General features: G+C 39.3%; 2 protein-coding genes across 5 annotated transcripts; both read right to left on the reverse strand.

Annotated features, from left to right (window-relative positions):
* Positions 1-5,181: 5,181 nt before the first annotated feature.
* On the reverse strand, positions 5,182-7,575 carry LOC117541469 (CD209 antigen-like protein C). Of its 3 annotated transcripts, none has more exons than XM_034208632.1 (5): positions 7,088-7,240; positions 6,819-6,887; positions 6,542-6,682; positions 6,199-6,405; positions 5,182-5,874 (listed from the first exon to the last, which is right to left on the reverse strand). In XM_034208632.1, exons 1-5 carry the CDS (start codon positions 7,134-7,136, stop codon positions 5,501-5,503), a joined length of 840 nt encoding a protein of 279 aa, XP_034064523.1. In that variant the 5' UTR covers positions 7,137-7,240; the 3' UTR covers positions 5,182-5,500. The 3 variants fall into 3 exon arrangements, with proteins under 3 accessions (XP_034064523.1, XP_034064524.1, XP_034064522.1); XM_034208633.1 differs by having other exon boundaries at positions 6,819-6,903; positions 7,088-7,235; XM_034208631.1 differs by having other exon boundaries at positions 6,819-7,575.
* A 1,251-nt stretch (positions 7,576-8,826) lies between these two features.
* On the reverse strand, positions 8,827-26,702 carry colec10 (collectin sub-family member 10 (C-type lectin)). Of its 2 annotated transcripts, none has more exons than XM_034208635.1 (8): positions 26,590-26,702; positions 17,870-17,905; positions 16,056-16,127; positions 12,043-12,114; positions 10,582-10,635; positions 10,067-10,162; positions 9,626-9,777; positions 8,827-9,224 (listed from the first exon to the last, which is right to left on the reverse strand). In XM_034208635.1, exons 1-8 carry the CDS (start codon positions 26,663-26,665, stop codon positions 8,964-8,966), a joined length of 819 nt encoding a protein of 272 aa, XP_034064526.1. In that variant the 5' UTR covers positions 26,666-26,702; the 3' UTR covers positions 8,827-8,963. The 2 variants fall into 2 exon arrangements, with proteins under 2 accessions (XP_034064526.1, XP_034064525.1); XM_034208634.1 differs by having other exon boundaries at positions 9,566-9,777.
* Between the last annotated feature and the right edge of the window lie 490 nt (positions 26,703-27,192).

A 27,192-nucleotide genomic window follows, 5' to 3' on the forward strand; every position in this document is an offset into this window, starting at 1 on the left:
AGGTATTGTGTTCAACTTGACGTGTCAATATCTAAAAAAAAACGTTCTTAACACAAATCACCCCTCTGTAGTAGGCTATAGGCCTACTGTAGTTAACAGTAGCACAATATCCACAGATACACATTATTGCAGCATTAAACATATTTCGAAGACATCATTATGTAAGAGTCAGGGCCAGGGGATAGGGACCCCTAATGTAATTTTTTGAGGACGGATTATAAAGGTACAGTATGTGCTGTTGTCTACTTCTGTTAACTCCAACACCCACTTTGTCAGTCTGTGTGAGCATCCTGAATCCGCTGACAGCTTGGAAAGTGAGAGGGACAATCTAATAGTTGGAGCCATGACTGCTGATAGCATTGATAAACATTGTTAGAAAGGAAATGAGGACCAAGACACAATGGTGTGTGTACTGCCTGGTTAACCTTTCCGGTGCAAGCAGTTTGAAAAGTAAATATCAATGTCAGTTTCTTATAGTAGGCCTCTGTTAATGTTTAGCCAGGATTTGGGTTGTATGAACCAATGTTTATATAACCTCTTATAGGGCACCAGGGTCGGCTCTAGAACAAATCGAATGGGGGGGCAATCATTTACCACGGGGGGGGGCACACACTGCCATCAACAACCAACACACAAACACCAACGCAACTTCAATTTAAAAAAACATGCTGTAAAGTCTATTGTCTTTCACACACATTGCAGGGGTGTAGTGCTATTTTATAGCGCACCTATGACTTCTGCATACATGCACGGTTGTGGCACGACCATCAAAACAGAAATATATGGACATAGGCCACCATATAAAAAGTGTGCAAATGTATTTAGTATCCTATCCATGTGAACATGTTTTAGGTGGGGCATGCTTATTTTTTTAAATATTGAATCAATCAATCAATCAATCATCAATCTGGTGCACTTTGAGAGCAAAATGAAGAGATCTATAGCCTATCTCTCAGCATCCATATGAAACATAACTGTACACAGATTTACTTTTTCTTTATGGATATTTTACTAATCACTCCCCTTTTAAACTGTATTCTTGTGTTACTGTCCTATAGTATTTCATACCCGTTTTTCATGTATTCTCTTATTCTTTAATAACTATAATGATCATAAAGGTGTTCCTCGCAAATACTTGTTTACATAAATGGTGACCAAACCGTTTGAGACCCACTGAGATAACTTACACTAAAGTTAACTATCTAAACACTGACAGAGTCCTTACCTCACTGAGCTGACGTTATAAGATCCTCTCAGTCTGACAGGAGAGGACTCTCCTCCACCTTGGTGTAGAAACAGCTCTTTATATCCGTTAGCATAGCTAGCTAATCAGATGCTAACAACAACATTCCGCGTTACCACTCGCACACTCACAAAATGCGCTCGTGCCACACACACACAGAGCCGAGCTTGAATGAAACACAGAGACCCAGAAGTAGGCTACTTGTACTGTACTGTATATCAGTGGTTCTCAACTGGTCAGGCCTCGGGACCCACTTTTTACTTGGTCAATACATCGCGACCCAACATTTTGAAGCACTCAAATCTATTCAACAAAAAATCGTGCTGTAATATATACGCTTTTCAGCATACAATATTGATAAAAGTGAAGTACAGTGCATATATCCCTTATATCCCTTCACAGAACTAAAGTATGCTTTTAAAAAAGGTTTAATGAGATGATGGAATCAAAGCTGAACTGTATAACATAAAAAGGCCCACATGCTGAAAACCCAACCCCAGCAGGGGGGTCTGGGGGGCACAGTGACTCATTTGGGGGGGCATGGCCCGCGAATGACCCCGACCCTGTAGGGAACTAATAATAATAATAATTCCTTACATTTATTATAGCGCTTTTTCAATGACTCAAAGCGCTTTTACATATACACACATTACACATATACAGTGGCGACTGGTCATTAGGGGCAGGTGGGGCACAGCCCCACCTAGTGTCAGCAGAAAGTATTAAAAGTAATGATTACAAAAAAATGCAAAAAATAAATTAAAAAATATATAAAATATATTTTAAGATCATGTTTAATCATCTGATTCGTCTGTACATTGCTGTTTTAGTCTGTGTTATTCTAATTAGTGTCTAGAGTGTGTGCCTATTGAGCTGTTTTGAGCCATGTGGGACAAAACCCGATCCTGCCCCTCCCTCTCCCTGTTTAAGTCAATGGTGACTGTAAAAACTACACTGCGCATGCTCAGAGTATTGTCCTATTTAATGTGTGTGGCAAAAAAATAATGACCATAGGGGCATAGAGCTGCCATCCCCACCATACGTCATCTCACATAATTCAGAGTGGCTGTAAGTACGTGTGCCGCGAAAAGTGTGGTGTGTGAAGAGGAGGAGAGAGCTGCAGTGACGCGTCCTAAAACCCGGAAATAAACTGCGCATGGCTTCCCTCCACAAAAAAGCAATGATATTTCTCCATAGAATTTTAGAAAATAGCTCCAAATAAGATCTGTGGGAAACAAACCTGTTAGATAAATGCACGTTTTGTTCAGCCGGATAATATCCACATGTCTACCCTACTTTTATAATTTTCGAATCATAAATCTATTGATTAGATCAGATTTATGATAGACTTTGGAAACTACAAGAACATAAGGAGGACTTTTACAAAAAAGTAATAGAGATGTTTGTCCAGAAGGATAGGCAAATGGACTTCATCTTCATGTCAAGGTAAGACTGCAATTTGATTGAAAATGGGATCTTACTAAGAGAGAACAATTCAATATTTAAATGATACAATTACATTTTTTGGGTATCCTTTTGTTGAACTGTCTGTTTAAAATTAATTGAAGCATCAGACAAAAAAAGCTTTTGAAAATAATATGATATTTTGATTTAGGTCAAAATATAATATTTGTAAACCTGAAGAGTCAGAGCCTCACCAGCCATGAACCTCAAGCTTATATATAGACATCTAAGTTTTTTGTGCCCCACCCAGGGTCGGCTTCATGGGGGGTCATTCGCGGGCCATGCCCCCCCAAATGAGTCACTGTGCCCCCCCAACGCAGGGTTGGCAAGCTTTGCCACTTTGCCGTTTTTTTCGTTTTTTAATCATATAAGTGAAAACGTTTCTGCTAAAGGTTTTTTGTGTGAAATACATCAGAAATAAAGAATACAAATATAAAACACAGCCTGAGGTGTGCTCACTGCTGCTCTCTGATTGGTGTGTTGCTTGACCAATGACCCCCGACCTTTGTTTTGTTATCATTACGTGGCTGTGTGTTTAGATGAAAGCCGGTGGCGATCTGTTCATCTGTTACACTGATTATACAGTAAAGCCATCGAAAATAATATGATATACAGTAGCCTACAGTACAAGTACATGGGTCTCTGTGTTTCATTCAAGCTCGGCTCTGTGTGGCACGAGCACATTTTGTCTGTGCGCGAGTGGTAACGTGGAATGTTGTTAGCATCTGGTTAGCTAGCTATGCTAACGGATATAAAGGGCTGTTTCTACACCAAGGTGGAGGAGAGTCCTCTCCTGTCAGACTGAGAGGATCTTATAACGTCAGCTCAGTGAGGTAAGGACTCTTTCAGTGTTTAGATAGTTCACTTTAGTGTAGGTTAACTTATCTCAGTGGGTCTCAAACGATTTGGTCACCATTTATGTAAGTATTTTCGAGGAATACCTTTATATGATCATTATAGTTGTTAAAGAGAATAAATGAAAAACGGGTATGAAATACTATAGGACAGTAACACAAGAATACAGTTTAAAAGGGGAGTGATTAGTAAAATATCCATAAAGAAAAAGTAAATCTGTGTACAGTTCTGTTTCATATGGATGCTGAGAGATGTCGGCTATCCATAGATCTCTTCATTTTGCTCTCAAAGTGCACCAGATTGATGCATTTAACTTCAATATTTTAAAAATAATCTTCCCGGGGGAGCATCCCCCCAGACCCTCCTAGAGGAGGTTAGGTCCACCCCCACCTAAAACATGTTCACATGGATAGGATACTAAATACATTTGCACACTTTTATATGGTGGCCTATGTCCATATCAAATCAAGTTTTATTTATATAGCAAATTTGTCAACGATTTTTGGTCGAGCTAAAGTGCTGTACATATAATAAAAAATAACCTACAGTAAAGACACTTTACAACAAATACAACAGCACAGTTTGTGCAGAATATCAGTATGAGAAAACGACACCCTCTGTCCTTATATGTTTCTGTTTTGGTGGTCGTTCCACAACCGTGCATGTCTGCACAAGTCATAGGTGCACTATACAATAGCACTACACCCTGCAATGTGTGTGAAAGACAATAGACTTTACAGCATGTTTTTTTAAATTGAAGTTGCGTTGGTGTTTGTGTGTTGGTTGTTGACGGCAGTGTGTGCCTCCCCTTGGTAAATGATTTCCCCCCCATTCGATTTGTTCTAGAGCCGACCCTGGCCCCACCACTTTTGTACATATAAAAACGCCACTGCACATATATCATACATGCAATGGTCAGATACTGTGGACAATACCCACAGGAGCCAGTTCAGGTGAAGTGTCTTGCCCAAGGGCTTTACAGACGCAGCAGCGGCGGGTTTCACCCCTTGATCTGATGATCATTGCACAGCGCACTGCGCCACACCGTCCATCTTCACGCCTCGAGGTCATCGAGGCGTTTTTACAAGTACACATTGGTATTATACATGTACTGTGGACAATACCCACAGGAGCAAATCCGGGTGAAGTGTCTTGCCCAAGGACACAACGGCCTGACGCATGGATTGGCGGCAGGAACTGGAGTTCCCCAGCACTCCCCCTTGATCTGATGATCGGATGCACAGACCACTGCGCCACCCGTCCCGTCACTAGGCTAAGTTTGCTTTTGTGTGGCTAGAATGAATCAGTATACGAACTCTAGGTCCTATCATATAATAAAATACTTTTGCTTATAAGACAAGCACTGCTAGATCGGAAATATTTTTCAGGCCTGATTTGGTTTCAAGCTTCAGTGAAATAATGTATAAAAACATTTGACCCCGGTTCTACATGGAAATACATTTTAGTGGATCCTTATCATCTATGGAACAACAGGAAGCCAGGGCTAAATCTTTTCTCAGACTAAACTGCTGATTCTTAGGTTTTATTAAATGCAGCTAACTTTACACTCACACAGATTTAAAAAAGGAATTTGCAGAATATAAAAAAACAGGTCTTCATTCTGTTGTCCATGTTTTTATTTTAGGAGTAGAAGAAAACATTCAAAAGATACAAGATTGTGCATTGTACTTTTCGCTTAAATGGCTAATGATTGAAAAAGAAAGAACAAAATTACCAAGCAATATTGTAAAGATTAAGGGAACTTCTTTTAGTGCCATTTGTTTCATAGATGGAATTTAGAAAAAACATGACATTTGAAGGTCTTTTTGACAAACAAAGGTTTAAAAAAACTGAATATCTCTCTTTCAAGGCGTTGTAATCATGGTTGAATCAAAAAACATGTAGGCCTATGGGGAGAGGAGAGAAGAGAATGGGTGACTAACGCTCACAAACCCATGCAAATTCTGTATTACAAGGGGCGTCATTAAATTTTTTCTCTGAATGCTCAACACAATCCTCATTTCCACCATGATTATTGGGCTCCCCCTTTTTCCAGAATCCGACACCTACCAGATCAGTCCCATCCACCCACTTCCACTTGCCCTCTTGCACCATGTCAGACAGACCGATCCAGGATATGGCTGTAGTTCTGCTGAGGAAATCCAGCTCTTCTTGGGTGGTTATAATAGCCAGGTCAGCTCCTCTCGCTTGACAGTCTTGTCTGCTGCCTTGCCAGGTTTTAGACGCGCTACTAGCAGAGAAGAAGTAGCACTTGTCTTGGAATCTTTTCCATCCTTGGAGGCAAGGGACACCTATTTGACAAGTATATTTTGGTTATTGTGATCTTGAAACCCTTACGTTTTAAGAAAATGTTTGGAGACCAGCAGGAAACAAATTGTTGAAGCTTACAGTATGTCCAGATTTATTTATACACATTGAAGATAGTTAAGATGTCTAGTTTTATTATTCTGGCTTTAAGTATACTAGCATGCATTTTATTATCCACCCACTTCTCTTGGTGTTTGCTAATGTTCCTTTATTTTCTGCATATGCTCATATTTCCTTTCTACTGCAGTGCATCCAAATAAAAGAAGATCCCATTCAAGTCTACATGTGTTGCTTTAGTCGTTACTTACGTTTCCTTAACCCTTTAAACTCCTCTTGTAGTTTATCTTGACTTGCAGCCACAGCGTTGTATTTGCTCTGCAGAACCTCCAGCTCTTCTGTCAGGTTGCTGGAATGCATCTTCATTTGTTCTAGCTCCTCCCTCATGTTTCTGTCCATATTCAGGTTAGAGATCAGCTGTTCAAACTTCGAGTCCATGTGATTGAGAACGATAGAATCTACAAAAATATAATTTACAATCAACGAATAACCATTACAATTATCAAGTGACCACTGTTAAAGAAACAAATACTAATACATTTGTAGGTGTTTTGTGGTGTGTACTCAAGCCCATTAACTTGAGTCAGTACTTACTGCGAACCTCCATCTCTTTTGTCAGGTTGCCGGAATTAATCTTTCTTTGTTCTAGCTCATCCCTCTCAGTGTTTCTGTCCATAGTCAGGCTAGAGATCAGCTGTTCCCACTTCGAGTCATTGTGATTGAGAACACTGGAATCTACAAAAATATCATTTACAATCAACGAATAACCATTCAAATGATCAAGTGACCACTGTTAAAGCAAAACATACTAATACATTTTCAGGTTTCTTTTGGTGTGTGTACTCAAGCTCATTGCTGAGTTAGTACTTACTGTGGGCCACTATGCATAGGATTATAAACAGTGTCCCCAGACACACTGTAGCAGCTCCAACCCACCGCACTGAAACACAAATCACCTCAACAAAAACGCAATGAATATCCACAAAACAATCAAAGCAAATGTGTAATTTAACTAAATGTTTAAAGCTTTGTCCCTGTTTCCTCAAGCACATCTTAGGTTTTTTGTATAAATGCTACAGCTACAAGTCATATTATACATGTTGTACTGTATAGGCAACGTGGTCGAATGTGTGTTCTTACCGGATGTTTGAGTTCTAAATCCATCATTTGACATGTTGTCAGGGGCCATCAAATCACACTATCGTCCTGAATCGTATTCTCCCTTGATGTGATGTTCAGTGCTTCTGTAAAATGTGTGCTCAGTTTCTGTGTTCTTATTAAGGTCCAATAATTTGATGATACTGCAAATAAACGCATGGGAGTAGGACATGTTCGGTTTAAGAAAGACAACCCATGGGCGGGAGTCTTTTCCAAAAGCAGAACTCTCAGATACGTTTTTTACATTGTGGTGAGTTGTTGTGGAGTATGGTATTATAATCTGTGATTTCCTATCTTTCATTTGCATCAGGATTGTGGACTCAGCACACTTAAAGGACAGTCAGCGAAACCCTTCTGTTAATTTCCTGTTTAAAATAACAGGATGTAAGCCTGTGTTTGTGTGCTTGTGTTGGATAGTGCTGCTGTAAGAAATTGATGTTTCGTTTACCAAGAATTGAAACCAATCTGTTCATGCCTAACCATGTAACCATGCAGGTTATAATGGGACACAAAGAAGGCAAACGCAACTTGAAATGTGTGCACTGCTTATATGGAAAGTCACTATAAGGACAGCACAGGTGTTGTTCACACAAAGCCACCTATTTATGTTCAACGGCATTACAAAAATAGTTTGATCACACAAAGTTAAAATATAGACATGAGTGTTTTCACCAAATAAAAAACAGGAAACAGCAAAAAACATAAACCAAGTTCTTGACTGTATTAAATAATGTAACAAACAATGACAATTCGTAGATGTGTTAGTAATGTATGAACATGACACTGTTGTTCAGTCAACTGAGGTTTTATAAAAAATAGAATATGAATGTCTCAACAACCCTTAAAACGACACATTTGAATATATATCTCAGAATTAATACAAATCTGGCAGCAGAGGAAAAGGGATCACCAAGGTAAATTGGACTGGTCCACAGGGGACAATATTTCTGTACAAACTTCAAAACAATCCATTGAGATAGATCCATAAGCCAATGGTGCTGTTTTGGCTCTATGGCCATGGTTTCAAACACAGACATTTGTTCGATTGTTGTGCTTGAAATTTTATCTCCTGTTCATCCGGACAATCAAGCACTTAAATGTAATTGCACTGAAGTTTCCAAAACCTTACCCAGATCACTGCAGACTTCCCTAAACCTCGGCCTGTGTTTTTTAAGTGGAGCTTCACCTCAGGCCGAACCTGTGAAAGAATCAGCCAGACAGTAATGCAGCTTTCCCCCCAATGTTTCTTGTCAGTAGCGCCTCTTTACTGCTGGGCTTTGAATGAAAGCAAATGTTAAATAATACAATTAAAAAAACTAATTGAGATACTATGTGGTTATTGCCAATTTACAATAAAAAGCTAAGAACATTATCAATTGCAAGCATCATCATTGTATTACAGTGAACCTATGGGTTTTCAAATACCCCCAATATACGTTTATGCTACAGCAAGCTAACAGACACACAGTCTCACGTATTAAGGATTTATAAAGTTAGCTAACATGCTGGCTAACTTTCAAACTCCCAGCAGCCAAGGCACAACATTAACATGTATAGTTGTTTAATTGGCCTTTTGACCTATAGAATATTTATTTTTAAAGGCCAAAGCAGGGAAACACTATGTTAATGTACCTGCCCGGATCCGGAGACAATCAGAATTATGATGTGTTCATATGCAGCATACATATTTAACATTCTCCCAAACATGTATGACCCGTCTGTCTGTGATCATCTGAGCAAATGATTTATTTTACAATTTTCAGTTATATTTTATTACATGCATATACTAATTCTAGACAACAAAGGATATATGTATACCTATTTCTCTTTTGCATGCAAGTTTAAATGTCTCATTGACTCAGGATGGTACTAGGGCAGGTGTCCCTCTTCCTCTTCCTCCTCCTCCTCCTGCTCCTCTTCTCCTGCTCTTTGGGAACTCACAGATGAAAAACATGGCGGCTTCACACTCCACATGACTCCATGTTCCAGATCTGAGCAGCTCCACACAGCTTGAGTTTTTGTGGGGAGATACTGGGGAATTTAGCTCCTCCTCTTGGCTCCAAGCTGTGAAACCCTGCAGAGGGCTGGAGTCTGCAAACACATGACCGCTTGTTCCATCCTGATGACAAAACAGAACAAAATCATTAGAAAGTTATTCACAGCAAAGAACACTTAAAACGTTTCTAATTATTAAACCAGGTTTCAGGAGAATTATGGCACAGATACTCCTCCTATTTTATAAAGCACAAGAGAACAAAAGGCCAGAGAAACTCCACATGCTGCAGTGTGTGTGTGTGTGTGTGTGTGTGTGTGTGTGTGTTTGTGTGTGTGTGTGTGTGTGTGTGGTGTGTGTGTGTGTGTGTGTGTGTGTGTGTGTGTGTGTGTGTGTGTGTGTGTGTGTGTGTGTGTGTGTGTGTGTGTGTGTGCACATATTATGAGTCTGTGATGGGGACTACTTGCTGTGTCATTGCTTTGAGCCTGCACTCCTATATAAACTCTCATCAGTCCAGTCTGACTGACGTATTCTGCCATGAGCTGGTTGGTCTCGCTGGTTTTTGGCATGGCCAGGGTTCCTCCTCTCAGCTTGCAGTTCATTGAAGCCTCTCCGAACCTCTTGGACTCTTTCACCAGCAGGTAGTACCTCTCTTCTGTTTCCTTCAGACCCAAAATGACTGCACAGGGTTATTGGGTTAAAGAAAAATAAGGAATTTAATACAATAAAAGAAGGAAACAAAACAAGTCAGAAGCCAGTCGGACAGTGCCATGTGTCATAAACGTCAAAATCCTATACTACTGTCAGCTCTTTTCAACAAGTTAAGCCACATGATTGCAAGGGCGTTATGAATAAAAGAGGAAATATGTTTTTCTGAATTTGCATTCCAAGATTAAATAACTTCCATTGTTTAGAGCTGCATGCAGTGGTTTTCACATCATTCACATATCCAAACACTGTGTGCTTACCATTCTTCAAAAACTTGACAGCATTCCTCAGCTTGCCTACATTGACATCCAGCTGCCCGACCACTTTCCTGTACCTGCCACAGTCACAGGTTGTGCCTGAATGATAAAATATGTGTCAGTATGACTTGAGTTTGTACCGTATTTCTGAATCACCTTCCTGCATCTCTGACAAAACTGTACCACAGTATATTTGTGTAAGTCCTGGGCTTTTGTTGTTGTATGATTTGATAGCCATTTTAGAATATGAAGAATCTAATCAATTTAGTAGGAACAGTTTAAATGTGTACAGTAAGTGACATAACATGCTCAAGTCTATATGTACAATTTAAAAACCCTTCACAAGTCAGGATGTTAAGATTTCCGGGAAATATTGACACATTCCCTATTTGCTTTTTTATTTGTAAATGTAATATTGCTGCAACCTGGTCATGTGGGTCTGAAAGGAGCAGAAGGGCCGGTACTGTAATGCATAGGACTTGGAAAAGTTCATGTCTGCATGCTGAAGTCTTACTCACCTGGTTTCCCTTTAAAACCAGCGAGCCCAATATAACCTGGATCACCTTTGATTCCTACAGAATATAGAAATCACATGTGAGAAAATACTTATTAAATTATTTTTACATTACATTGTGATGTAGTTCTAGAATATCACCACTAGATGGCTGCATCATACACAAAACGTGACAAATGGCTGCACACAGGTATACATTGACTATTGAACTATTGTAACCCAGATATTTTTTTTCAAAATTGAACTCAACAAGACACCTAAAATTAAAAAACATAATAATAGTAGTAATCCAGAACATATCAACCCATATTTGAGCAACACTGACACAATGTGTTGTTGAATGTTGCACATTTGGGGGAAGAGGGCTGCAGTAAAAAGATGATAGGCTGGTTTTGTATTAGGACATTTCGTACATGTACAATCTGATCTTTGAATAAACAAACGGATTATTCTGTTGCCAGTAAAACATATCCAGAGAGAAATGCTGCAAACCGTTTTTTAAAGCCTAATGGTTATTATTTTGTACAAGAAAAATGCTAGCCCTGTAAACACTAATAATAATCAGACAAATGCATAGACATAAAGCATCATGTATCATGGTCATCTTAATCTTTAATGAGGCTGCTAGATCCATTGAAATTAAAACTAGCTTCTGTGAGTGAGATTGTACCATGGAATTCAGAAAAACAGAGTAGCAGGATTTTAGTTGGAAAATGTGTTTTTCTGTAGGTGTTTTATGAGCTACAGGCGCTCGGGATCAAGGGAAATCCAAACCTGTGACCTCACTCCTTTGCCTGAGATGGCTGATGCACAGCCACTTTCCTGTAAGTGTATTAAACATAATGAATACTGAGAAAAGTGAATGCCTAGAATGGCAGGAGAACATGACTGCTCATAAAAATAAAACTAAGCTAGAAATTGTTTCAGCCACCCTAGGCAAAGCAGCCTGATGACATCATGTTTTCTTCTATCTTTAAAACATGAAAGAAAGTGGGAGAATTCTTACTTGTGTATCTTAGCCCTGGGACTAATTAGGTTTGCTGTTTTGTGTAATGTCCGTTCTTCTTATTTCAATGTTTTGAGTAAATGATAATGAAGCTGTGCTTGGATTGAGGATGAGTTTGGGGAACTATGATTCTTCTCTCTGTGCAATATTAAAGTCAATGAAATCCTGTAAAAACCCCACCACTACATTTTTGTAGCCTTTTGTCGACAATTACAGGCAGGTTGGAAAAGTGTCATGGCAGTGAAACAGGAACACAGGACACTCAGGATAGGAGGTGTTCCACTTGATGCGCTTTCCAATGTTACACTCTCTTTGATTTAAGGCTTATGTATCCATTAGAACAATATTCATACCATAGTATGGGGTTACCTCAAGAGAAATAGAAATTGGTAGAGAAGTAGAGACAAAAACAACAGTATTTACATTCAAATACTTTTAGAAATTACTCTTTTTTCATACCTCTTTCCCCAATAGGCCCCATCTTTCCAGTGTGGCCCACCTCTCCCACAAGCCCCATCTCCCCTAACACTCCTGGGTAGGAAGAGAAAGAAAGAGTATGTGGAGAGACTTCAGTAAAACAATTTAGTATTCACTATAGCCTTACATTTGATCTTAAGTGGGCTGAATAGGGTAGATCACGTCATCATATTTTTTAATATGCTATTTTCCATTATTCAGGATTGTCAAAGCTTTTCAATTATCTATGGCTTTCATCATTTCTCTTTTGTATTTTGATTATTTTGTTGTTTTCAAGTCGAATCAACGTAATTGTATGCGTCTAGAGATTGCGAGTCCTGAGGCTTTTTCCCAACAATCACTGCACAGTTTGGATCCACAATAGATGCTGTTATTGCTATTATTATTATTATGCCAGTAAATAAATTAGAGGGGAAAATTCTGATTTGTTTTGGGCACGAATTGAAGTATTTTGTGTTGAGAGACTGTGTGTGGATTGAAGGTAGTTTGTGGGGAAACACACATTGCCTTGTTTTATCAAAGTCAACCTTTAAAAAAATGTATGTATTTATTATATTTATTTGTATTCTTTATTTTGTTTCATTGATTCCAGTTCATAGTGTGAAATAAGCCTTTTTCACAGCAGTCATTTTGACATTTCAGATTAGGTAAAGCACAAGCGTTACTAATAACACTAACAATAGCTCTGCTCTGTTCAAGTGCTCCATTGAGAGACAGTGAGACATCAAAGCAGTTAAATGGGATTAATTAATTTAATGAAATAAACCTGACCTGGTACACAGAACATGATTTTAATTGAGTTGTTCAATTGGTTACAACAACCTAGTGATTTTCTATTATTATCTTTATCTGACGTGATGTGATTACTGTCATTTGCCACTCTACTATAATATTTAGGCTGTTTTAGTGAAGTGTTGAAAGATATGCTGAGAAGGCACCTGGTTTTGAATTTTTGGATGTGACAGTGAAAGTTTAGGAGTGTGTGTGTGTGTGTGTGTGTGTGTGTGTGTGTGTGTGTGTGTGTGTGTGTGTGTGTGTGTGTGTGTGTGTGTGTGTGTGTGTGTGTGTGTGTGTGTGTGTGTGTGTGAGAGTGAGTGAGTGAGTGAGTGAGTGAGTGAGTGAGTGAGTGAGTGAGTGCGTGAGTGAGTGAGTGAGTGAGTGAGTGAGGAGTGAGTGAGTGAGTGAGTGAGTGTGTGCTGGAAATCTACAGAGTGAGGCTCTCTGCCAGCACTTGAATGAGTACTTCCTCAGGAAACTATTCAACTGGAAACTGATGGGGTTTGAAATATTAAGTGACACATTATAGAGGCCTATTTCTATTAGAGGGATTTGCTTCACACACATAGGCTACATACTCACACATACAGCCAGCTATTCATTTCCCATTTCCCTGTTTCTCATGCTGATTCTTTGCTTGAGGATTTGTGAGAAGTGATGGCAGAATGTGTGAGGTCTTATGGATTGTGTGTTGTCTGGTACACGAGGCCAATGGGAATTCTCTCTGTAATCTGCTTTCAATTGTTTGCATAGTTTTCAGAGTGAAGGCCTGAGAAGCACACAATAAATATTGTTGTCTGATTCAGATTGGAGAACTGATTGAACTGTGTTTGTTTTATCACAGTTTGAGAAGTTGAATCTGTGGGTCTCTTGATTAATGTTGTTGTCGCAGTGCTCACACTCGCCAGTTAAACCGTCTATCTAAACGTTCAGATAACAGTCTTCCCTATCACTGCAGTCGTGCTTTACAATGGCCAACCCCTCCAACTGGCTTAACGTCTGGATTCTCCAGCTGCTAAAGGAAAGGAGGTGAAGGCCACATTTTTCTTTAATCATGAAATCTAAGACAGCCTCAAGCTATTTCCTAAATGATAATTGGAATAGATGTTTTCAAGGCTTAATATAACAACAAATCCAAGAGGTTAAAATGCTTAGCAGAACTGAGATTGAATCATTCATTATACATTATTGGCCCAAGCATAATGAGCAAAAATGAATGCTGGAATTTCTGCTTTTTAGAGCTAAGTGGACAGAGTCACTTAGTCACATGGAATAAAGGCCTTGATCCAGATTTCCTATTTTTTGTGCATATGGTTTGTTGCTGTCCCAACAGGTTCCAAGAATTAAGAACCTGACAAATGTAAATGTATCACCTTAACTTTGCCAATTGTTTTACAGGAATGAATTAAAGCACAATTACCAAAAGGGGGAATCCATGGTTTGTTGACGCTAATAAGCTTGGAGCCACAACTTGTGTTTGTTGCTCACCAGAGAATTATAGTCATGAATTCCCTTTTAACGTTCCAAAATTAAGCAACTGCTTCCTGTAAAAAGATCTAACTTAAGACAGGGAATACATGCGTCATCTGTAGAGCTCTTGACATACTGCAGTCACAAAGTCATCGTAGGAACCTGCGTTCATTCCTACAATAGGCATACACACAGAGAAACCATAATGATTGGGTTTGCTATACTGTTGAAAAATATCCGCAAAGTTGAAAAGTTGAAAAGGGTCACATGTATATACTTTCTTTGTCTTTACACTTTTGGAAAAGCAGTTCTGGCATGTGTCTCGTATACAGTCGGATGAGGGAAGTGTGTCTGTTGTTGTAGTGTGTGTGTGTGTGTGTGTGTGTGTGTGTGTGTGTGTGTGTGTGTGTGTGTGTGTGTGTGTGTGTGTGTGTGTGTGTGAGTGAGAGGATCTTTTATGTGAAGTTATTGAATAAAACAAACATCTGCGGAGAGCAAGAGGGCAGTCAGGGACCAGTGCTTTTAAACAGCGTTTTGTGTACATCTGCCAACTTGTATATGCTTGCAGCCTTGTGTGCACGTAGTGTATTGTGTGTGTGTGTGTGTGTGTGTGTGTGTGTGTGTGTGTGTGTGTGTGTGTGTGTGTGTGTGTGTGTGTGTGTGTGTGTGTGTGTGTGGGTATGTGTGGTCTAGCATTACTATACTTGTGGGGACCTAAATCTGTTTACATAGTCACGTGTGGGGACTGGCTTCCCTTATGGGGACAAATTGGAGGTCCCCATGAGGGGAATCATTAATTTTAGGGTGAAGACTTGGTTAGGTTAAGGGTTAGGGTTAGGCATGTGTTGGTTATGGTTAAGGTTAGGATAAGTCTCCAGGAAATGCATGTAAGTCAATGTAATGTCCCCTGAAGTGATGTATACATGGTATGTGTGTGTGTGTGTGTGTGTGTGTGTGTGTGTGTGTGTGTGTGTGTGTGTGTGTGTGTGTGTGTGTGTGTGTGTGTGTGTGTGTGTGTGTGTGCAGACATCTGTTTATATCATATGGCTGCTTGGTTGGCCAGCTAGTACCAGCCCAGTTGGAACACATATGACGAAGCGGGACGCCACCGATTTCCTCAGCAGCAATTAACACGTCTGCTTCCTCAACAGACACACAGCAGGTCTGTCTGTCTGTCTGTCTGTCTGTCTGTCTGTCTGTCTGTCTGTCTGTCTGTCTGTCTGTCTGTCTGTCTGTCTGTCTGTCTGTCTGTCTGTCTGTCTGTCTGTCTGTCTGTCTGTCTGTCTGTCTGTCTGTCTGTCTGTCTGTCTGTCTGTCTGTCAGTCTGTCCGTCTGTCAGTCTGTCCGTCTGTCCGTCTGTCCGTCTGTCCGTCTGTCCGTCTGTCCGTCTGTCCGTCTGTCTGTATGTATGTCACAGAGCAAAGGAAAGGGCAAGCTGTCTGGAGCAGGAAAAAGCAAAAACTGGTGCCAGAGCAAAGTCAGGCGTTCTGGCTAAAAGAATAGAGAGACAGAAAGCAAGTTGTGATTTTTGTGAGTTTGTCCTGTTTCCAGCAGTAAAGCAAATTATATTTTTGAGTTACATCTGGGTGAAGACAGTCATTATGATTATCTACAAAAATAAGAGAGAAGCAATGCTTTCCCGCCCATAACCTTTGCTGTTTCATTCCACCTTCAGTTGTCTTAAATCCATTGAGCATTTTAATAAAGACAGAAGCACTGCTTGTAATAGACTGATGCATGTTAAATACCTGAAAGTCCTGGTGGTCCATTCTTTCCCAGTTTCCCCTCCTCTCCCACCTCTCCAATCGCACCTTGGTCTCCTATATTAAGAGAAGAGAGTAGTTTAAGAGTGATATTCATATGGAGAAAATGTATCCCATCATTCACAGTTTTAAGGCAGTGTGCCTAACTGGATTGCTTTCAGAGTGGCATGGAATACATCGGCATATTCTCACTCACTGCTGGTTTGGATGGAAATTAAATCCATTACAGTATGATGATACAACTTCATCAAAAATAACTATTGGCAAAAAACAATACAGCACAGCACAGCAGTCTGTTGAGTGATTATTTGTTACAAGTTTCAGTGTAGGCCCAGTTGTTGGTTTGGATGCAAGTCCTATTGTAAGGTTCAACATCAACCAATGATGTTTAGAAATATATTTTGACTCTTCATATTGAGTCTTAAGCCATGTTTGTCCAAGCCAATATATTTTATAATGCACTAACTCATTCAAAGTATTAGTGACACAACATATTATTTGGAGTTAAAATCACATAAGACAAATATCTCTGGTGGGTCCACTGCTCAAAGAGCTCTTGGCGAGAAATCTTGGGAGGTTTCAGAGTGTCTATTAGAGCTGGAATGATGCACTAGTTGTTGATGCCAACAGCAATTTATGTCTTGTGCTGGGCTTTGAAATAAAGTATTGTAACCGAACACTTCCATTAGACTGGAGGAATACTTAGGAAAATAGATTATTAAAATCCGAAGGCTGTGTGGAAGTTTTAAAGTAACCTATATTTTTTGCAATTGCATACAATTTCATGCAATTTCTGACTACAAACAATGATTTCCTTTAGTGGACTACATGGCTCACTCCATTCTGGGAAGCAAGAGGCTTTCCATATTTCAGAAATGTTCAGATTTGTGTAAGAAAGCAATAGAATAACTTTTTTCACAAGTAAGAGAGTTAATTCAAAGTGTCTAACTTTTCATAAAGACACTCTTATGTCTCAAAAAAATAAAATCCCCGTACTTCTATTTTAAAATGCTGGAGTAAAAATACCAGTATATGCAATAAAAGTATGTTTGTTGGAAAAGTTCAAATAAATAAGAAATGTTTTTGGGGCATGAAACATCCAATGAAATGTGCAGACGTGAGGATACACACATTTAGAGGCTGACTGTGGTCAGCAGTATATCTCGGATGAGTCTTGAACAAATAATCAGTTCAGCTTAGTGGCAGCTGTCTAAATACACAATGGGACTTTCTTTTGATACAGAAAATTCTGTGGAAACTTGTCAAAATGTACACTCACTTCCCAGTGGCCAGCAGAGTGAGTGTGCATGTTGACTACTGAAGTAACTTTTCCCTAATTTGCGTAAAAAGAAGAATTAAAAGCCATGTTTTTCAGTAATGTGAATGAAGCTGAAAAACTGTTGCTCTGCCTAAGTGTGTATTTTATTAGGTCTGTCTGAATCAGCAGGGGATCAAGCTACTGGATGTCGTAAAATGAATAGCACACACGGAGGCATTCCCTCCAAAAAGACTACGGGGTAGCAGACTGCAAGCTAATAAACTACAGGATATTACATGCTTGCTACCTTTGTCATTAGCTCTGTTAACCCCGAAGCAAAATAGGGGTGTCTCCTCAGAATTTTCCATTTTACACAAATACTGTTTTGGACATCCACATTATTAGGACATTAAGTTAACACATACATTTACTGTTGAGCCATGAACCTCCAAATGTCTAATTTCCAACAGTACAAAAACATGTTGTTTAAAAACTGCAATGTCAGGTTCAAACACACACACACGAACACATACACACTTACCTTTTGCTCCAGGTAGTAGGGCATTGGTGCAGACTTCTGTGGAGGTAGAGATGTAGTTAAACACGGCTGCAAACACACAGAGTGCCAACATTCCCATTATATTCCAATCATCCCCAACCACTGAAGAAAATCCTGTTTTTTTGTTGTGTACGATGTTACAAGTGCCAAAGTATTGTCTGTGTAAAGTATCTCATGCACCCGAATCCACAGATCGACTGAGTTTTTCACTGTGAGACCGGAGGATCAGTGCAGCACTAATGAGCAAAGACACACACACACACACACACACACACACACACACACACACACACACACACACACACACACACACACACACACACACACACACACACACACACACACACACACACACACACACACACACACACACACACACACACACACACACACACACACACACACACACACACACACTTGTTTATATAGTCTTATCAGTTACTTGTCATAATGTCAAACAACACTTAACAGAGCACTGGATTCCTGTATGCCTTGTCCCTTGGAATGTGAAGCTGTGTGTGATTAAGAAAAATATCACTAGGGTTAAATTGAATAAATGCAGTGTATTTATTTGTTTACTTTTCAAGTGGAACAGTACCATGAATTCTAGGAATGACAATTCCAGGCCCAGAGGCTGGATCCTGAACCATTTGCTACATAGTGCCACCTTTTGTATTGTAGCTTTTAACATTATAGTTTAAGGACACCTTTCAAAGCAATCAATTAACTCTTATGTGCTTGATTTTTTTTCAACAAAAAAAGAAGGCTAAATGGAGATTGTGCAGTTTGTTACTCTTATCCTGCCTGAGCCAAAAACGCCTGTCCTTTTTTCTTATCAACAACAAGGGAGTAGTACCTCTGGGTGTGCACATTCTTCCCTCTTTTCTCTGATCTTCTTCTACTCTTTTCCCCACCCTTCAGACCACAAACCATTAAGTGGGAGAGGTTCACACTTACTGTACACATGAACAGACACATACAAAAACAGATGTATGTATGTATGCACACACAGAACCACAACAAACAAATGAGACACAAGAAATTCTTGCACAAAAACAAGGATACTAGCACACACACACAAACACACACACAGATTCTTGCATAATTGAATCCTGGTTTCTCAGTATGTGATGAAAACATACAGGGATAAGAAGGGTTGGAGGCCTCTAAGGGACAGAGAGAAAGGAGGAATGGTTGGATGGTGTCAGAAAAAGGGAAAAGAGATCATGAGAAACGAATGAGACGTACAGTAATGAGAGAAGAAGACAGAGAAATACTGGAGACAGAGCGCAAAATAAAGAGGAATGGCAAGGAAGGGAGAGAGTGTGGTCCGAGCCACATGTGTTAGCGCAAGGAAGGATTTCCTTATTCAAAAGTTATGCTTCCTTAATGGATGTCTTAGACTCTCCATCAGCAAGGAAGGTCATCAGGGTACAGTGTATTCACTTCTTTGAAGACAGGGAGGGGCTGATTTGAATCAAGACGATTAATTGAAAACAAAATCTTGACATTGGCTGCTATTCCCTTGGGGACTACATTGGCTTGTCATCAATTTGAAAGGCAGCCATTTGAGAGGAAAGGGTTTAATGGGTTGTTACTTTTGTATGTGGTTGGCCTCTTATAAAGTTATTTGTATTTACAGACAACAAAACTTTGAAATGCATCCAGTATTGGCTTTGAAATGAACACACGTTTTTCTTCTTACAGTCAAGTTAAAACTTATTTTAACAATTTCAAATGTTTTGTTCTTCAAAGAAAATAATATGTGCTTGTTACTTAATTGGACAAGTCACAATCATTAATCACATCTTGCTGCTGATTGTAATGTTTGTTATTTTGGGTAATCTTTGAAAAACATTAAAACCACACACAGACACAGGCTTGCAAATATTTCGGGCCTCACACACTCAATATCAGTGACTCTGACAAAAGTTTATTTTGGCTTCAATCACTGTTTAATCCAAGCCTAGAAGTCTATATCGTTTCTGATTAGGAATTTGTTGACGTCGGGAGCTATGTGTTTTGGTACGAGAACTTTTTTATGGCTCTGGTTTTTGGTGTCGCTGACAATAACTGGCTAGCTGGTGCGGCATGTTAAATGGCAGTTTCAAAGAAACAACAGCGCTAACAGCACGCATTTGTGTGGCCAACATTTTTTAAATAAAAGTCATATGAGGTGGGTGACAGTGACAAGCATAGCCAACGAGATCAACATTGGAACAATGTGTGACTGATTCTTACTGTAATAACATAAACCTGCTGAGAGTGGTGACAGGGAACCAACCAGTGAAGACAATAAAGTTGAATACAGTTAAACCCTGATGTGTAGAAACAGGATTGTTGAAGCAATTCTCCTCGGATAACGGAAGAGACGAGTCATGCCACACTCCCATTTTAGGGCAACTAGATATAGTTTGCCCTTTGCTTTATCATTTAATAACAACACTCACTACTGCAATATATATATTAGACGTCAGGCAGACACAACACAGTACCAGTGGTACTAATTTAAAATAGCCATCCATCCACTTGTAATTTTCTGGCAGTACTTCCCATATTGCCTTGAGTGATTGGTTGACGTTTTGGGTAATCGATGAACCAACTGATTTAGGAAAAATTCACCTTTAGTGTTGGTGCACAAATCTCATCGAATGGTCTGCAATGTCAAAATCCAAACACATCTCTTTAACTTCCCAAAATGATATGTATGTGTGTGTTATCATCCCTTAAACTAAAGATAGGGTAGGTAGTTCACTTCAGAAACACTTTTTGTTATATTCCATGGAATGCTCTTAACATCCCGATAGCATTGAATAAATTAAATGCTTTGACAATAAGATAGAGCCTTTTCCTAGACCTTTTATTTATTACTACCCTTTTTTTGTTTTTATTGTTTGTTTTTACTGCTTTTTATTCATTCTACCGTGCTGTGTGCTGTTTTTATATTGTTCCATGCTCACTGCTTGTAGCACTTCGGGATTTCAACTCAAATATGAAGTGCGTTATAAATGAAACCCATTATTATTATTATTATTATTATAAATATATACAAATATTTAATATGTGGAAGCCGTGGCGCTGTAAGACCAATGACAAGACCAATTATCTGCCCCGGCCTGCGGCAAATAATTGGATGGCCTACCTGCCTGTCAGCCTTCCATCTCGTGCACAAACTTATCTCGTGCCCTCATTGGTCATGTGCGCGTTTGTGTGTGTTGGAGGAGGGGCTCTGTAAGGAAGTCTGAAGGAAGGGGCACATTTTTTCCGGTTGAGTACTTTCAAATTCTAGCGCACTCGAGCTGGTTTCTCCATTCTTTAACTGTGTGGAGATTTTCTCTGGTACACTCTTTCAGTTAAGGTCTCGAGAAATGCAGCATTCAGTATGGGCAGAATGAAAAAAAACACAGTAACACTCACTCACACACACACACACACACACACACACACACACACACACACACACACACACACACACACACACACACACACACACACACACACACACACACACACACACACACACACACACACACACACACACACACACACACACACACACAGGAACAGCCCTGCTATCCTGCAGGCTAATTGTTTACATGTGGTTTCGATTGCGTTCTCTAATTAAGAATGTGATTCACACTCCTGGACTGAGGGTAGACTGCATCGTGGTAACCACACCACAAAACAGACTTTTTTTCTCTGCTGCTTAAAACCCCATTTACAACTTTGCAAGTACCAATAGTAGGATATACTGCCCACGTGTGTTAGTTACAAATCAGTCAACAGCAACTTCAGCATATAAAATGTTTACGTAACCTCTGCTCTGAACCACATTAATTTACTGTAGAGTGTGAAAGTCACAGTTGGCCCAGTTACAGCTGGAAGTGGAACTGACTAGTTTCCTGGTATTTACTGGGAAAATCAGGCTCAGACGAAGGCCTTTCTCTGGAAAAGCACGCAACTAGCATCACTTTTGTTTTTCGGCTTTCACTTTTCTGAGGAAGTGAGTCAGATGGTTTTCACCATAATTGAATAATCCTCATCAAGGCAAGGCAAGTTTATTTATATAGCACTTTTCAACACAAGGCAATTCAAAGTCCTTTACAAAAAATGAAAGACATTAAGAAAATGGCATTTAAAATCAGTCATTAAAAAGAAAAGCTAATAAAATAAACATTAAAAGAAAAAATACATGGATAAAAGTTACAGTGCAGTCTAAGATATGAATAGTTCAATTAAACATTAAAAGAAAAAGTACATGGATAAAAGTTACAGTGCAGTCTAAGATATGAATAGTTCAATTAAAAGCAGCGACAAAAAGAAAAGTCTTCAGCCTGGATTTAAAAGTAGTCAGAGTTGCAGCGGACCTGCAGGTTTCTGGGAGTTTGTTCCAGATATTTGGAGCATAATAACTGAACGCTGCTTCTCCATGTTTAGTTCTGACTCTGGGGACAGAAAGCTGACCAGTCCCTGAAGACCTGAGAGATCTGGATGGTTCATAATTTAGCAGGAGGTCAGAAATGTATTTTGGGCCTAAACCATTCAGTGCTTTATAAACCAGCAGCAGTATTTTGAAATCTATTCTTTGACACACAGGAAGCCAGTGTAAAGACTTCAGAACAGGAGTGATGTGATCCACTTTCTTAGTGTTAGTGAGGACTCGAGCAGCGGCGTGTGAAGACACCATTGCAGTAGTCGAGTCTACTGAAGATAAAAGCATGGACAAGTTTTTCCAAATCCTGCTGTGACATTAGTCTTTTAATCCTAGATATATTCTTTAGGTGATAGTAGGCTGATTTAGTAACTGTTTTAATGTGACTGTTGAAACTCAGGTCAGAGTCCATGACTACACCTAGATTTCTGGCTTTATCTGTTGTTTTGAACATTGCAGACTGAAGCTCAGCGCTAACTTTTATACGTTCTGACTTGGCTCCAAAAACCATTACCTCAGTTTTATCTTTGTTTAATTGGAGAAAGTTCTGACACATCCAGTCATTGATTTGTTCAATGCACTTACTCAGTGTTTGAATTGGAGCATAGTCTCCTGGTGAAATTGTTACGTACATTTGTGTGTCATCTGCATAGCTATGGTAACTTATTTTGTTGTTTTTCATTATCTGAGCCAGTGGTAGCATGTAGATGTTAAAGAGAAGAGGCCCCAAGATGGAGCCTTGAGGAACCCCACATGTCATATTTGTCAACTCAGATGTGTATTTACCTATAGAAACAAAGTTGTTTCTGTCCTTTAAGTAGGATTCAAACCAATTTAGAACTGTTTCCGAAAGTCCCACCCAGTTTTCCAGTCGGTCTAGTAATATGCTGTGGTCAACAGTGTCAAACGCAGCACTGAGATCTAATAATACTAACACTGAGGTTCTGCCACCAGGAATGTTTTAATCATGTTTGCCTCAGTGCTCAATCTTCCGTGCGCCCGGAAGACTTCCTGAGCAGTCGACCATGAACAATGGTGGTGGTCTTGGTAATCAGTAGTGCTGACTCTAAAAAACCCTCAAATGAGACATTTAATTACAATATGTGATATTTAACAATTTTAAAAGGAAATTGGCAATTGACAAGTACATGGTCAATTTTGCGATGCTTTTTACTTCCAAGTAGCTAAATGTATCACATTCCAAACATATATTGTTGATAACCCAACATGTATTGATTCAAAGTAAAAAACACAGAAAGAGATCTTCGCTTCTCCAACACAATAGGACTCAGGCCAACCTGACGCACCAAACTCTGCTAATTTACTACCAGTTGGGGATAGACTCTCTTAGTGTGGTCAGGACAACACATTCTCTTCCCACCTTCCATCTTACTACTCTCCTCTTTCTCTTTTCCCATGAAACACTCCACCCACAGAATGATTTTCCCATTTCACTCAATGTGATTGCCTGGAAAACAAATAAAAGAGCCATACTCGAACAAGAAAGTCACGGAACATTAGTTGTCACCAGCACTGGCAAAACAACATCATATCTGGCCTGCGTGTGAAGTGATTTGAGTCTCTCAGCAGGCTTGCTATAGGTGGAACATCAAATCAGTGATTCATTCAGATAGAAAATACTAACCTTAACCATAGCCCATTAAACAGCCACATACATTTTTGTATGGGCATTCCCAGACCTTCAGCAGGTGCAGTTAAGTTCCTCCTGGCAGTCTATTTCACGATAAAGAGGTTCTCTGACATTTTGACAAAAAAAACAGCTGGTTTTGCCTTTCAAAATGAAAACACATGTCCTAATGAACTATTTACGTCAATGAGAAACAGCTAAACGTTACTCAGAGAGCTCCAGTGGGTATAACATCAGTCTACCCTGATGTGGATTATGTGCAAAGCAAAGCAAAGGTGGTCATGGTTACAGTACGTGCTTGTGGTGGATGACTTCACATGTTTTGTGCAATGTTAATCAACGATATAAATTTGAGAAGACAGTTGACGAGAGAATCTTTGGCACACACACATTCCACAATTTTCCACAATATTTCCTGAAAAGAAAAATGTCATGATCAGGGTTGGAATTTGAAAATGGTCTCTTCAAAAACTAATTTGCTTGACAACTTCATACCACCCACCACAATGCAGCTGTTTGGAGAGAGTGCTCTTCATAAACTACCAGAAAGCAGATTGGGTGGTGGCACTAGCTCAGTCTATAGGGACTTGGCAGGGGAACAGTAGACTCATCCGTTTGGACTGGTACTTTGAGAGTTACCAGTTCATCTCCTAAGGTGCCCTTGAACAAGGCAGAGCTGCAGTGTATGTATATTGCCCACTACTGCATAGTATTGATTACATTTCACTGTTTGTGTGGTGTTACTTGTGCAACCATCGGACGTTGTTTCTATTCAAATCTTCTCTTTCTTTTTTCTAAATCAAGCCCGAGCAAAATAATGAGATAAATAAAATGCTAAAATGCAATTGGAACAAAACACATGTCATATTTTTGTGCCAAAATGTCATATTTTCCTTACAACTGACCTCGATTCAATGAGACGGGAAACAAAGAAACCGCCAGAATAAGCTATGCATTCAGGTCTTCTCATTGTTTTTCTCAATTTTGAGTGTGGCTACATATATGAAAATCTTGTAAGAATATGATGATGAATGTTTTGCAAGCAGTGAGCCAAGTTCAGCAAATTCAGAAGAAAGAAAAAAATGATCTTGAAAACAAATTTGGGTTTGGGTTCAGCTAAAATACACAGGTAACAACTTTGTGTAACCGCAGATGTCTAAAATGTCCCTTTGACACCATATTGACTCAGGTTTTTGACCAACAGTATGTTAGTCCAGGCTCTCATATAACACATTGTGTATCAATATAGATGAACGTGGTCCACTGACATGATATCTTAGAAAGCAAGAATGTGGTACCTGCATGAAAGCCGAGAGGCATTTCTCCTCCCCATGAAAAGATGTTATGTTTCTTTAACACAATCAGCCGTTTGTTTGACATGGAAACAGTTGGATGGAAAGTAATGGTGTTGTGGTTTTGGTGATGGATGGGTGTTTACATCTGCCTCAAACTCTGCTGACTACTTGGTTTAATATGTAGCCTTTCCAGGAACTATTTTAATGAAAGACGTTTTGGTTTTTAGGCAAAAGTTATTTAACCATGACTAATGGATTTCCCTAACATTAACTGTTTTGTTGCTAAACCTAAACTTAGATTGTATTGCTTTCACCCAGTCCTAACCTTAACAATTGTTTTGTGGTACTGGTATCTATTATTTCACTTGTCTTTCATCTTCAGCATGAGGCATATTTAATGTAATAGCAACATCATAATAAGAGTTCATAGTTTGAATTCCAGTTTGTGCTCATGCCATGAAATCTAATAGGACCCATGACTTGAGTAATTCAAATGGCAGTTTTGTTGACGTTGTAAAATGTTAACCATCTCTTAAAATAAAGAGAGAGACAAAGTCAGAAGCGATTAACTGTAAAATATTTTTAAAAAAAAGATTTGCCTCACCATTCAATGATTTGAACTCAGCTAAATATAGACGATTTTCCACAGTCGTTTATAAGAAAATCTGATGCAGTCCCCAAAACAAGCTTTTTATGCTTAGGAAAATGTTTATTTTCAACTTGCTATCTGCATTTATAACTAAGTATTGTACTTCATGGCTCCTGATCAAATCAAGTTTCCGGACACAGTTTAAAAACTTTGGACAAAACATTTACACTCAAGGAAGTTCATAGGCAGCAGCAGCAAACTACACTTGTGTTTTGTCATGTATACAAAAGTATGTTTCTTTTAGTTTAATTAAATGTATGTCCTTGCACAAGTTCCTTTAATTTATTTAACAAACACTACTACAGTATATCCTCCAGAGACCCACTCATTCATTGTTGTCCTCTGTGGTGCACATTGTTTTTTTGTCCATTACTTTGAGGATATACATGCCACAGCATTAATTCCAATTGTACTTCACAGAGGACATCCTGGGCTTTTCAAACATATGACATATGTGGGGGTGTGGCTTTGAAAAAGATAATTTCATTGTATTTCAAAATGGTGTCCATCAACACAAGCATTATTTATCGAAAGATAAATGGTAAGTTTGTAATTTTGTAATTACCAGTGTTGTGAGTTCAATATTTTTTATTAATTGCAGAGGTTTTGTCACTCACATGTCCCCTGTAGGCCTTTGACCTCTACTATTTGGAAACATGAAACGTATACTTCCAATACCGCTGATACCTCTGTGTGTGGGGATGTGTGAGTGTCTTCCGTTCTGATGTGAGGCCTCATTTGCTGTCATTTGCATCCTTTGAGCCGCAGCTTCCCGGAGAAAGTCCCGGGCCGGGGGGAAGTTTGATCAGCTTTCCAGAACTCTATAAATAGACACAGCGTAATTTTCATATCAGAGTTTATAAACAACATCCATTTCTAGGAATAAACCACTTTGCATGTAGGTGGATTTTTATCTGTAAAGAGGAAGGTTTATTATGAGGCAGGTTAATGATGCACATTCACGGCAGACAGATAGACAGACAGACAGACAGACAGACAGACAGACAGACAGACAGACAGACAGACAGACAGACAGACAGACAGACAGACAGACAGACAGACAGACAGACAGACAGACAGACAGACAGACAGACATGCAGGTATACAGACAGACAGGTATACAGACAGACAGACGGACAGACATGCAGGTACAGATAACTAATTGGAGACAGACATTACCTGGATAAAATAAAAACACTCACTGTCTGGAAGTGCGAGAGCATGTTTAGTACTGAATGATAAACCAAACCACCATCATTATTACCTTTGGGTTATTAGAGC

This window comes from Gymnodraco acuticeps, unplaced genomic scaffold, assembly GCF_902827175.1.
Source record: "Gymnodraco acuticeps unplaced genomic scaffold, fGymAcu1.1, whole genome shotgun sequence".
Classification (NCBI taxonomy): domain Eukaryota; kingdom Metazoa; phylum Chordata; class Actinopteri; order Perciformes; family Bathydraconidae; genus Gymnodraco; species Gymnodraco acuticeps.

Excerpts from the sequence above, each read along its gene's own strand:
- colec10 (XM_034208634.1), bottom strand. The coding sequence starts at position 26,665 with ATGCAAATGACAGCAAATGAGGCCTCACATCAGAACGGAAGACACTCA. Across the intron at positions 17,906-26,589 it reads CACACACAGAGGTATCAGCG|AAGTCTGCACCAATGCCCTA; the intron begins GTATTGGAAGTA and ends CTACCTCCACAG. Across the intron at positions 9,778-10,066 it reads TGTCAAGTTTTTGAAGAATG|TCATTTTGGGTCTGAAGGAA; the intron begins GTAAGCACACAG and ends AACCCTGTGCAG.
- LOC117541469 (XM_034208631.1), bottom strand. The coding sequence starts at position 6,999 with ATGTGCTTGAGGAAACAGGGACAAAGCTTTAAACATTTAGTTAAATTA. Across the intron at positions 6,406-6,541 it reads AAAAGAGATGGAGGTTCGCA|ATTCTATCGTTCTCAATCAC; the intron begins GTAAGTACTGAC and ends ATATTTTTGTAG. Across the intron at positions 5,875-6,198 it reads GTTTAAAGGGTTAAGGAAAC|GTGTCCCTTGCCTCCAAGGA; the intron begins GTAAGTAACGAC and ends CTTGTCAAATAG.